This window comes from Phocoena sinus, chromosome 12 (assembly GCF_008692025.1).
Source record: "Phocoena sinus isolate mPhoSin1 chromosome 12, mPhoSin1.pri, whole genome shotgun sequence".
Classification (NCBI taxonomy): Eukaryota; Metazoa; Chordata; class Mammalia; order Artiodactyla; family Phocoenidae; genus Phocoena; species Phocoena sinus.
In genome coordinates this window covers 16,961,128-16,974,331 of record NC_045774.1, presented here as the reverse complement: position 1 = coordinate 16,974,331, position 13,204 = coordinate 16,961,128, and the positions used below count along the sequence as shown (strand labels likewise).

Here is a 13,204-nt window from a genome sequence, read left to right as displayed (position 1 = left end):
CCAGACTCAGAATGAGAGCTTGATAAATATTTATTGAATGAAAGAAGCAATGAATAAATGAATGAGTGAAAATGAAGGAAGGAAGCAATTTAACAAAGAATTTGCTAAAGACTGGAGTGTAGGATGAAAGGAATTGGTTCCGTTCTGGGGATGCTGTCCCTTAAATTGATTTTTTGATCTAATTCATGTATTCCTTATAATTTTCTGAAATGAATCTGACCTTCAGGGAGAACTAGAGTAGTTTTAGGGGTCTTGAGGAAAGTTTACACTTATGCAGTTTTGGGGTCTAATAGTAGTAGTTATTGATGAAAAGGTGCTAAGATTGAGTTCAGAGACTTTAAATGCAAAACTATTAAATGCTTTCATAGATTCTCAAGGTGCAACCGAATATTAATTATTGCTTCCCAGTCGTTGAAATCTGCATGGAAATCCCCATCCTTTTTACCCTGTTAACAGTGAAAGTGATGGCTAGAAATAGGCTGCCATTTTCGTCTGCAGTATCTGGCTGGAAGGATGTATTACGAGGAGGCCTCTTTGTTTTGTTTTTATAAATTTATTTATTTTACTTATTTATTTTTGGCTGCATTGGGTCTTCAGTGCTGCGTGCGGGCTTTCTCTAGTTGCGGCGAACGGGGCCACTCTTCGTTATGGTGCGTGGCCTCTAGACGTGCAGGCTTCAGTAGTTGTGGCTCGCGGGCTCTAGAGCACAGGCTCAGTAGTTGTGGCACACGGGCTTAGTGGCTCTGCGGCATGTGGGATCTTCCCGGACCAGGGCTTGAACCCAAGTCCCATACATTGGCAGGCGGATTCTCAACCACTGTGCCACGAGGGAAGCCTGAGGAGGCCTCTTTAGAACTGACTTTTGAGCATTAATTTCTTCCACCAGGGGAATCAGTAAATGACCCCTTCCACCTGCTGCCATCCGAATTTGGAATTTGGTGACATCATTGATTTTTGTTCCTGCTGGATGAATTTTATAATCAGTCTCAAGGAGAAAGGAGATGGCATTTTGCATTGTTGCTCTGCCAGCTTCTGTTGGCAGGGAAAATTCACTGCATCCAAATTAAACTTGATATGGCATCATTTTACCCCCTTTGTAAATTGATGAGTTGGGCCTCGTGCTTATGAAACATTGGCTTGCTATCTTTGACCAGTATCTAGATTGTGAACTGGTGAAATTTTAAATACAAAATCCCCACTGGCTACCGTAAGCAAGTTGAATAAAGAAGCTACAGTGCCATCTGCTGGCATTCTGGGGGAAATGCAAATGATGACTAGGAGAAGCACCTCTTATGTTAACAAATAGGTTAAAAAATGCAAACCCAAGGGTAAATATTCAAAACACATGATAATTTGAAGAAGGTAGATAAAAATAATGAAAAAGTTGTAAGCCAGCTTTTATAGAGGAAAATACAATTATATTTTGTGATAACTATGTAATTGTGAGAACATAACTTTTCTGTAGTATGAATTTTGGAGTGTTTTTACAGTATTAGATATTCCCATTGGGCGGAACAAGTGAAAAATGGGTTGAAAACTTAGAAATGAGCCTTTGGATTTTTGAAGAGTCGTACTGAGACAGGCAATTTTATATACACTTCATGCAGATAGGGAGAGTCAGGTGTATTTTGGAAAGACAACCGGTCTAGTGATCCCTCATACAGCTCCTTGCTGGTCTGTAACCAGTCAGGGAAACGAGCGCCACTTCTGTAATTTCTGGAGACCATGGTTTTCTGTAAAATTGGGATTGGATTAAACGATGGGCAGAATTCCTTACAATTCGATGAAGTGTATTATTCTAAATCAACAAAGGACTGAATAAAAGTACTATTTCTTTAGACCACTTTCCCTTGAAAATATTTCTTTTAGAAAAGGTGAAAGACATATATATTTTTAGTTTATTACACGGGTAAGTAGTTTATCAAGAGCTAGGGATAGTTGATATAGTTGGTTGTAAGCGGTTAGGTCCTTAGTGTGAGTATAAAAATAAATGTGCCACTTCCTTTGCCATCAGAGGGCATCTACAGAAAGCTTGACGATGGTGCTGGTAGATCATGGCCAGTTGAAGTAGGGTGGGCTGAGGCGTATTACCATGACTTTGAGCTACAAATGCAACAGAGTAAAATTTAAAAAACAAAATTTAAGTATTCAAACCTTAGCGTAAATATTATTTTCGAAGGATTTCCTGCCTTAATCCCCAGTCAACTAGCCAACTCTACTCAGCTGTCTGCTGGTATTTGCCTTGCTCCTACTTCTGTGGCCTTGAGCACCTTCCTGGCTTGTGTATTTGTTCCTTCTCTTTTTTTTTTTTTTTTTTTTTTTTTTTTTTTTTTTTTTTTTTTTTTTTGCGGTACGCGGGCCTCTCACTTTTGTGGCCTCTCCCGCTGCGGAGCACAGGCTCCGGACGCGCAGGCTCAGCGGCCATGCCTCACGGGCCCAGCCGCTCCGCGGCATGTGGGATCTTCCCGGACCGGGGCGCGAACCCGCGTCCCCTGCATCGGCAGGCGGACTCTCAACCACTGCGCCACCAGGGAAGCCCTGCTCTTCCCCCTTTTGAGAGAACCAATTTTCACTTTCTTTGGTTTCCCTGCCTTCTTCCTTTACGTTGCTATCTGTCTATGTATATTCTGGAGAAAGGCTTGGTCGCCTGCGTTTGGGGCTGGGTTCACTTTTCAGGTTATTTGAGTTCATCTGTATCGACAGTCACCCACTGGCAGCTAGGGTCGGGGAGGGTGTGGGCCGAATCTGATGCCCAGACATGTGTTAATGAACTTGGACGCATTTTTAGAAATATTGAGTTATTTGCCATCCTTAAACATGTGGAGCTCTTGTAAAAGAAATGCAGACTTCTGACTTCTCTTTGAAATTGGAAGATCTAGAGAAACACGTAGTGCACTTGCCAGGTGGCAGCAAGGGACCAGAGGAGCTGCATCCTAGCTGCCCCCCTACTTGGGGCATCCAATCTCCTGTTGCTTGATGTCCACAAACCCCTGCACCCCCCCTATTTGTCCTCCAGGTGACCACTTTACTCATCTGCCAGGTCTATATTCTTATTTTTATTTACCTTCTCTTTCCCACTTACATGAGAGACTTCTCAGTGGCAGTAACTTAACATGTGAATAATGGTTCACAGAAGTGGAAGGCACTTCAGCCATCAGCCAGTGAAGTCCGTTCCCTTCATTTAATATAGGTCTTACCCTGGAGTGAGCCTTTAATTAGTGTTGACAAATGGCACCTCAGCCGGTTTCTAGAAAGGCAGCAGATGGCTGGGGAAGGCCATTGATAAACATTCTATAGAAATTTCCCTGGCTCTCCTCAGCTGATTGATGCCGGGTACCACTAGTTAGGAGGGTTTTCAGTCCTCACATGAAGGTAAAGCTCCCTGGTAATCACGCTTGTTTTTCTTTTGTAGGAATCCTCTTCATAAGTCACACTCGGAAGACAGCTCTGTAGGTCAGTACCACTTTTCTTGGTTTAACCATTTTTAATTAATTATTTTCTTTTAATACTTTGCGGAACACATAAGTATGTGAACATACAAAAACCACAGAGAATCCTTCCACCCAGAAATAAACATTGTTAAGATCTTGATGTATAGCTTTCCTCTCTTTTTCTGAATTTGTGTGGGTTTCAAAAAAACATAATATGGATCGTATTCTACAACTGAATATATCCTGAGCATGTTCCTACATGATTGAGTATTTTGTACAGTAAAATTCTTAAGTCTGCGTAATAGTCTGTCTTATTGGATGTGCCATAATTGAATCAACCGGTCTCTTCTCTGCTGGGCATGTAAGTTGTTGGCAGTTTTTTCTCTATCACAGAGAAATGATGCTACCACTAAAAATCCTTGAGCCTATCCCTGATCATGTCCTTAGGATAAATCCTTCTGTTTGGAACTTTTGAATGAAAGATTATGCACAATAATAAGGTGTTATAAAATCCACTCTTGATTTTGTAACATTTCTTCTGTTTGGGTCTAAGAAAGCCTGGCAAAGTAATCATGATTAGGTGCGTAAGTGCTCAAATCAAGCTTTGATTTGGATTTGAATCATGACTACCAACTTTACTAGTTATGACCTTGGGCAAGTCACTTGCCTCTCTAAGCCTCGGTTTTCTCATCCACAAATGGAAACAAGGATACATCATACGTTCATTGTGAGTGAGTATTAAATGAGATATGCCATTAGATACAAAGTGCCTGGATATGCTAAGTGCGGGATAAATGTTAGCTCTTGCCATTTTTTTCTTAAGCTGCACCTCCATTTCAGAAACATTAAAATGGGAGAAGGGGAGAGTATAGCTTACAAGCAATACATTCTATTCCCAGATTGCTTGTGAGGAAGATTCAAGTAGTGATAATCCTACTTCACTTTGACCTTTCATGGCTGATATTTGCTGTTGTGTTTAGCCCAGAGGCAGCAGGCACCTTCCACATTCTGGGTACAGAGGCAGCTTCAGGCTAGTGGACTCCAGTTTCCTTCTCAGAATCTTGGGGATTGTCAGAACGTAAGGAGGGCATCCCACTTTGACAAATAATGCCCTTAGCCTGGGAGCCCCTTGTGCGGGGTTTCCACGGGTCTGTTTTGTGCCACACTGCCTGGCACCGCCCGTCTAGACTGCGGAAACCAACAGCGCATCACTCTGCTGGACCCTGTTGCCAGTGGCCGTGGAGCAACCAGATGCCGAACGGTGACGAAGCCGCAGCTTTGGGTTTGCCCCGTCCACGAGAGCAGATAGGGCTGCTGCTTTTTCATTTTTTTTTTTTTTGGCAGTACGCGGGCCTCTCACTGTTGTGACCTCTCCTGTTGCGGAGCACAGGCTCCGGCCGCGCAGGCTCAGCGGCCATGGCTCACGGGCCCAGCCGCTCCGCGGCATGTGGGATCTTCCCGGACTGGGGCACGAACCTGTGTCCCCTGCATCGGCAGGTGGACTCTCCACCACTGTGCCACCAGGGAAGCCCTTGCCTGCTTTTTTGATGTTTCTTTATTTCTCATCTTAACCCTACTGTACCATTTCTTGCTCTTAGGAAATTTGCATTTCTTTTAAACAACTTTATAGGCATTTCTAAGTCTTTTCACAAACTGAAAGAGAAAAACTGTCTTTTTGTGAAATCAAAGTATTCTTACAAGCTGTGAGTTGTGAGGAAGAGGCTACTTTTGTTATTAATGAATTTGTTGCTTGTGCCTTTTTTTTTCTTTTTTTAAAGGAAAAGGAGATTGGAAGAAGAAAAATAAGTATTTCTGGCAGAACTTCCGAAAGAATCAGAAAGGAATAATGAGACAGACTTCAAAAGGTACTGTAACACAGCTAGCAGAGAGTAGGTCCTTTTAGCTCTAAAATGTTAAGAAGCCTGGGCTGCTAAGCTACATGGATGCTGTAAGTTAGAATAAGTCATTGCATGTGCCCATACGCCGTGCAGCCTTTCTGACATTCCTATCATTACTTTAAGACTTCATCCCAGTGGGTTGTTTTTTTTTTTCTTTTTTTAAATCAAAGAAATCAAAATGGAAAGAGTTCGCAGTCCTTTCTTTTACAGATCTGGCAGCAAAGACCAAATCTTTCCTTTTCTCAATCACATCAACCTCAGGGAGATCTTTACTGGCCAAGATGGACCCTAAAAAGGTCCAGAAAGTCTTAGCATTTATGAGTTTTGGACCCTCCCCCCTGCCCTGCCACTTGGGGCCTTTGCAATCTTCAGAACTGCTGATGCTTTTCTGTGGCAGGGACAGTTATGGGGTTGTTACCCTTGGAAACTCTGTCTAATGGGCTGACATCATGGGAATTTGCCGGGGCTGCTTTGTGAAGGCAGTCCTGCCTCCTCTTAGCTGTGTCTCTTGTTGTTGTTTATATAGTAAGTAAATATGTCATCCCTTTGAGGCCCAGTTGTATAATTTATGTTTCTCCAGTATTCAGACAGGGAGGGGAAACGAAGCTACTTCCAGATTCCAGTCTGGCTGGATAAGGTTATCATTAGATGAACATTTTTAGTTGCTCACCACTGACACGACTTATTTTCTTTTACAAAATCTTGGTGTCCTAGCCTGTGCAGAATGCTTCTCCAGCTATTCCTACACACGGAAATGAGAAAAATGGACACAGTGTGTGTCAGTGGCACACCTGGGTTCCTTGGCAGCCATCAGTGGGCTTATTTAAGTTGTCCTGCTGTGAGAGAGTTATTCTTAAGCATTCCCAGTTTTTCATTTTGAGACACACCCAGCATCACTTACGATTCAAAGTAAACCTTGGATTCTAACAAAGTCTTATTTAGAAAGAAAGAAAAGGCGAAAGAGAGAGAAGGGGATGGAGGGAGGAAGCCAACAGTTTACCGGCTCAACGTTCATTTCTTTTTAAACCCAGGCAACTCTCTCCACCACTCCCCTCCACCACTGGAGGCGAGGCAGATAGTAAAATGCATCAAAGCTGCAGGCTCTCCCCTCCCCTGGCTCACACCATTACTCTTCCCGCACAAGGGGCTCAGTGGCGAAGGGCACTTGAGTGGTGTTTCTGGGCTGATTGATTACAAAAAGGAAGTGAGATAAGGAAACACAGGGGAACATAAATTCCAAGGTAGGTCCTGAGTGAAATGGGTTCCCACAAGTCTGCAGCCAGACCCATTCAGTCCATCTGTCTATACCACGGGCAAATGAAGCTAGAGCCGAGTATCCTGATGGCACTGGTTCCTGTAAGGTGTGGATGGGAACAACACGGTGGAGGAGAAGGACGGGGCATGAGAACTCCGGCTGTGCGTGACGGCCCACCTTCACCGACACACTCTCCCCACATGCTGACCAGAGGCATGTACGCTGACGTGGCTCACATGCATGAGACGTGATGGCCATTTCGCTTTTCAAGAAAACACTTTCAAAGGATCCTAACTGAGGGATTCTCTTTCCCTCTGCAGTTCTGCCTGCCTTCAGTCTTTTTGTGTTTTTTTTTTTTTTTGCGGTACGCAGGCCTCTCACTGTTGTGGCCTCTCCCGTTGCGGAGCACAGGCTCCGGACGCGCAGGCTCAGCGGCCATGGCTCACGGGCCCAGCCGCTCCGCGGCATGTGGGATCTTCCCGGACCGGGGCACGAACCCGTGTCCCCTGCATCGGCAGGCAGACTCTCAACCACTGCGCCACCAGGGAAGCCCCCTGCCTTCAGTCTTGAGCTAGAAGTTGAGTTCCCCTCACAGTTTGGAAACATATTTATGAGAGTGATACTTTCAGATACATGCATAGATAGTACCTTCCTTCTAATGATCTCCAGATGTTTCACACCTGAGATTATATTTATTTACACGTGTCCCCTGAGGAACAGCAGTCAAATAGATTAGTAGGGATCTAGGCTTCCACCAGGATGAAGGTTTTGTCCTGCAGCAGACGCTGTGACCTTCCAGTTCTCTGTTGTGAAAGAGGGTTTCCTCTCCCTCCTCTGCAAAAACATCTTCTTGTTCGTGTTTGAAATGGAAGGACGCAGAGAACCTTCAGCCGAAGGAGCCTTGGAGTGCTTGTTCGCTCTAGCCGTGTCCTTTTTTTTTTTTTTTTTGTGGTACATGGGCCTCTCACTGTTGTGGCCTCTTCCGTTGCGGAGCACAGGCTCCGGACGCGCAGGCTCAGCAGCCATGGCTCACGGGCCCAGCCGCTCCGCAGCATGTGGGATCCTCCCGGACCGGGGCACGAACCCGCGTCCCCTGCATTGGCAGGCGGGCTCCCAACCGCTGCGCCACCAGGGAAGCCCTCTAGCCGGGTCTTTAAATTAGTTCTCTGCCTCACCTGTCACTCCAAACGCCCTGTCAGCCTTCTTCCAAAACTCCTCCACTAGACCCTCCATCACAAAAGCTCTGATCGTTTTGAAGGATTTGTTTCCATGGTAACATCCGTTCGTTCTTAGAGCTTGTTTCCAAGCGAGATAGGCTCACTGGCTTCCTACAAAGCAGCCCATTCCTGGTCCTGTGGCTCCATCAGTAACAGCGCTAGACGGTGCACCTGAATTACGTCCTTCTCTAGTCCTAGATGACAAGCCTTCAAGACTGGCATCCTGTCTTATCGTTTTTATTTTCTTCTTCACCTGTTCCTATTGTTTTTCTTCTTCGATCTCCAGGAGAAGATGTGGGTTATGTTGCCAGCGAGATAACGATGAGTGATGAGGAACGGATTCAGCTGATGATGATGGTCAAGGAAAAGATGATCAGCATTGAAGAAGCACTTGCTAGGGTAAGAGTGCAGGTGTGTGGTTTTCATTTGTGAGCGCTTGACCTCCTGACATTGACAAATATTGGGGCATTACAACAGACTGAATGCCTCCACCCCAACCCCCGGCACCCCCCCCAACAAATTCATATGTTAAATCCTAATGCCCAAGTCATGTTATTTGGAGGTGAGGCCCTTGGGAAGTGATTAGGTCATGAGGGTGGAGCCCTTATGAATGGGGTGAGTGACCGTGTAAAAGAGGCCCCAGTGAGCTCCTTTACCCCCCTCCGCTGCGTGAGGACACATGCTGTCTGTGAACCAGGAAGTGGGTCCTCACCAGACACTAAATCTGCCGGCACCTTGATCTTGGACTTCCCAGCCTCCAGAACTGTGAGAAATTTCTGTTGTTTATAAGCCACCCGGTCTATAGTGGTTGATTGTAGCAGCTCAAACAGACTAGAACAGGGACATCAAAAGGGTATGGGAATATACTGATGAGATTGATAATGATAAATTACTAAATAACCACCAAAGAAAAAGTAAATGCAACCATTATAAGCATTAGTTCTGTAAGATGCCTTCAACAAACTAAACTTTGACTAACCTAAAAGTCAAGCTTTATCTGTAAACCTTAAACTTTTGCTTACTTTCATTTCTGAGTAGATATTACAGTTTATTGTGTCATTTTTTTTTCTCTGAGTTAAATTAAGCACTGAAAGAAGCCTAATTGACCTTTAGGACACCGGAGTAGTGTTTGTGATAGCAAGATAACAATTCTTAAGAGATCTCCTGCTTTGTTGTCGCCCAACCAACTGGCTGACTAATTCTTGGATTCTGACTTTGAATACTTGGTTCGGGATGGTGTAGACAAGTCATAAATTAGGCAGGTTGAGAACTTTCAAGTCACTAAGGAATCATTGAATGAGTTACGACTTTAACATTAAGCAGAATCTTGAAGGTCTGAAACCTTGAAACAGTGCCAGACATACTTTAGTTTAGTATACCTGACTCTAAACCTCAGTAGTTAAAAAAAGAAGTTCGATTTGTTGCTGAGACAATGCTGGAAAAAAAAAAAGTGCTTGAGGGGAGTGGGAGGTGGGACGTGTAGTAGGAGACCTGAGGACCAAGGCCTCCACCAGATGCCCATCTGCCAGCTTCTCTCGCTCTGTTGGTTCAGAGGAGCAGAGGTGATCTTGCTTCCAGCGTCTCTGGGGGACTGAAGCAGTGCCTGGTGACCACCTATGCCTGCCCTTCACCCTCAGTCTGGTCTCCTTGCTCCACCATGCCTTCGGCCACCCCGTCTAGCTGCCAGCTAGGGCAAAAAGTCCACCAGACATCTCTCCAGTGCCATTCCTCGAGCATGTCATAGCACTTGAAAAAAGTCCAGCTGAATTCCTAGAAAATGCATATGAGAAACACGGACCTGTATTAATTTTACCATGGTAGGCAAGATGTTTACTTACGTTCTGGTGAGTCATGCTGCTACATTGCTGTTTATAATTGTAAATTTGAAGATCTAAATGCAGAAGATGTCTGCAGGCATCTGACACCATCTGTGTTTGGAAAGGGAGTTGCATAGGATGTATCTAACCCAGTTTTCCTGGGGCAGAAGAAAATGTTAAAAATGTCCTTAACATAGTCAACTTCAGGTAGCACGTTTCTATAATCAAAAAAGAAACAAAGGAATACTTTCAAAGTTGGGGAGAAAAAAATTTGTTTGATGCTCTTTCTGAGCTGATAATTTTAACAGCTAGCCATTGTTTACATGGAAAGGAAATCAGAAGTCAACTCTATGAAAAGGTGGCACAGCTGTATGCAGGTTGGATGGAGATTTTAGCCATGGAGTCTGTCTGTTGCCAGGCTGGCTGCCTTTGCCTAATTTTAGGATGGAGCTCATCAAGACATCAATAATATTTCCTATAAGCAATCTAGAAACACAGAAAGAAAAAATTGATGACATTCTCCAAACTTTATTAGATTCTGCACACAAAGGTGGGTGTCCTTTGACAGATGATGAAGTAACAGGGAAGCTTGTTGGTCTGCTCTTGGCGGGGCAACATACGTCCTTGGCTACTAGTGTCTGGATGGGCTTCCTTTTAGCCAGAGACAAAACACTTCAAGAAAAATGAAGGATCTCCCTCCTTTAACTTATGATCAGCTCAAGTATCTAAAATTTATTTGATTGCTGTATAAAAGAAACATTAAGAGTTAGACCTTCTGTAATGACCATGATAAGAATGGTCCTTCAGGGCATCAGACATGTGTTTCTCCCACTGTCAGTCAGAGTCTAAAAGACCCATAGGTATTTAATGCTTTCATGTTACTAAAGAATTATTATAATCTGTTTCAGGTGGCTGTCTAATTCTGTTTTATAAGACATTCTGCAAGAGGTTAAAACATTTGCATTTTGAAATTTTTATGTGTTTTTACATTCAGCGTAGCTAAGGAGGAGCTTGGAAAATAACGTTAATTAGCTGCTCCACTGCACTTTTTGTATTTGAATTTTCTAAAGTTATGCCCCTTCAACAGTTTATTTACATAAACTATAGCTAGTAAATATTTGTGGTGTTCAGGGCACTGACTTCCACAGCCCTTGGGGCACATGGAACACAATTCAGAGTTCATTAGACACTAGTGTACTTTGACATACATTTCAAAGATTCAAACTTTTTTTTTTTTACCGTAAGTTCACATGTTGCCATTTAGACACAACTAATGTACTGTGATCATTTTACCGTTGTTCACATGACTTTGCATAGCCTACTGCTCTTCTTTTACAGTGTGAGAAATTCAGTTCTGAAGACTGTGTGTGCAAGATGTTGATGCGGTCCCTGTAAGAAATACTAGGGTTGGTCTTGATTTACCAAGAAGATGTAATATTTTCTTTTTCTTTGACTTGTTAGGAATACAATAACTTCTGTCCTGATTTGTTCCACGTCGTAGTTTTGCAACATTAATGAATTTAAATGAATTAATTAGAAAGCTTGGGGGGGAAGAAAAAGACCCATATAGAATGTCTAGACTTTAATCCTGATAGGACGACCAGCATCAGGAGAGAAGTTTGCCTGTGTGCCATTTGGAGCTGAGTGTATCCCCCAATGCGTCGTTGTATTGGGGAAAAGTTTGCCTGTGTTCAAATGAATACAGTTTGATCCACTGTGCTTTGTTTATATGAATTTGATCTCACTGCTGAGTATTTTCCCCCTGTGAAGTATACAGCTATGATTCACATTCCTGAAAACCCAGTTGTCAATACAAAGATGAAAATAGCTGCAAAGAAGCAATATGGGAAACACCATTGTCAGCTGCAAAAGCATTTGAAGAGAATGAAGTTTACAAGATAACTCTGTGTACACAGTGTGTAATTTAAAAAGACAGCAGCTTAACTTATGATTTTTATATTTTTTTAACTGAATCGTTCCATCAAATCTAATGGCATTTCAAACATTTTCTAATGGTTTTATGATGGTTACTTACTCTGTATGCTGTAAGGAGTCCAGCACACTGGTTAAAAAAAATCGTTTAGGGGGATCTAGAGTATTAGCGTATTCTAGACAACACCATTTACAGGTGCTAATTTTAAGACTGTTCATAGCTCTCGGTGAGTAAGTTCAGGGTATTCAAGTGTTGGACTAGTTCTGCAAGGTATAGAAAGCCCATGAGACACTTGGAAGCTACAGGTTATTAACTTATCTGGGTAATTTATGTGGTGTATGTGAGATTGGGAGGGTGAGGAATAAAGTCACTTTTAAAGCTTTGCATAAAGGAGAGCAGTATTGTTTTGGTATGATGGCACTCAACCATGATGGAGCTATGTTGTTGAAAAATACGTCCTTTGACATTTTGAACTGGAAGCAGTGTCTAAGGAAATTGAGAGAGATTTATGACCATGATTTAATAGTCATGTTCCCTAAAAAATAATGTATCAATATTGATACTAAACACTTGCTCATGTAATTTGATCTAATTACTAAATATTATGTATTTATCCACCTGATAAATATGTGTTGGGTTCCTCAAGGTCGTATCTGTGTGGAAGTCCAAAATAAAGTCCTTGTGGGATTTGAAAACAAAAAACTTGATGTTTGTCACTGACTTGACTGATGTTTTTGGCATGGAGAACTTTTCTTGATGCCAGCTGTCGTACATCAGGTTCCCTAGAAGCAGAGCCTGAGATGTGGATTCCTGTGCACATGGTTTATTGAAGAAAAGCTTTCAGAAGAAACCTGTAAGTGAGAGAGGGAAGCAGGAGAGGCAGAGGAAGAAGGTGGACAGAGATGTGATTTCAGGAGAAGTCTAGTCTCAGCCTCAGCCTGATCCCACAGGGAGGGGTGGGGAGCTCTGGAAGGTGAATCGCACTGTAGAGTTTGTCCTGCCAGAGAAAAAGAGGCTGAAAGCTGATTGGGGAGGAGGGAACAGCCTTCTAGGCATCTGTGGGGAGACAACGCCTGTCAACCACGGATAGTTCTCCTGAGAAGGGTATATAGATGTGAGTCCATATCTACAGTAATTGGGAGATCAGAGAACAGTCTTTTAAAGGGAGTCTGGGCATCTGTTATACCAGAGCACAAGATTATGAGCTGAGAACCTATATAAATTATTTCCTCGTAGCAGGTATTGTGCATCAATCATAGGAATGTGGACAGCTAGAGCGGCTCATGGAGAGAGTTCATAGGAGAGCAACAAAGTGATTGAGGGTTTTTTTAAATAGGTCTCTTGGGCTGGAATCGGAAAGAATTTATCTCAGAAAAGAACTTATTCACTGTCTTCAAGTATATGAAGGGTTATTAGACAGTACCTCTTTAGGATGTACTGCACAGTGTTTTGTTTTCATATCTACTGAGGAGAGCATAAAAGAAAATGAATGAAAATCGCAGCTGGAGGGGATTCAGATTAAATATAATAGAAATGTTCTTTATAATAAGTGCTCTTAGAAATGGAAACATTTTAGAATCTCTCTCCATAAAGGTCTTTAAGATAGAATAAGCATTAACCTACTGCAGATGGCCATTCCTCTAAGAATCACGT

The 13,204-nt window shown here is 43.0% G+C and overlaps 1 protein-coding gene and 1 pseudogene across 4 annotated transcripts in view; both read left to right on the top strand.

Annotated features, from left to right (window-relative positions):
- The window catches only part of SASH1 (SAM and SH3 domain containing 1), an 862,598-nt gene that overhangs the window by 785,913 nt on the left and 63,481 nt on the right, over positions 1-13,204 (top strand). For 3 of the 4 annotated variants that reach the window (XM_032651563.1, XM_032651561.1, XM_032651564.1), the window contains 3 exons: positions 3,413-3,453; positions 5,210-5,296; positions 8,088-8,212. In XM_032651563.1, coding sequence (XP_032507454.1) covers positions 3,413-3,453; positions 5,210-5,296; positions 8,088-8,212 — 253 coding nt within the window. The remainder of the gene's footprint in view (positions 1-3,412; positions 3,454-5,209; positions 5,297-8,087; positions 8,213-13,204) is intronic. The other variant, XM_032651562.1, reaches the window with a different exon arrangement.
- On the top strand, positions 9,601-11,520 carry LOC116763698 (annotated as a pseudogene).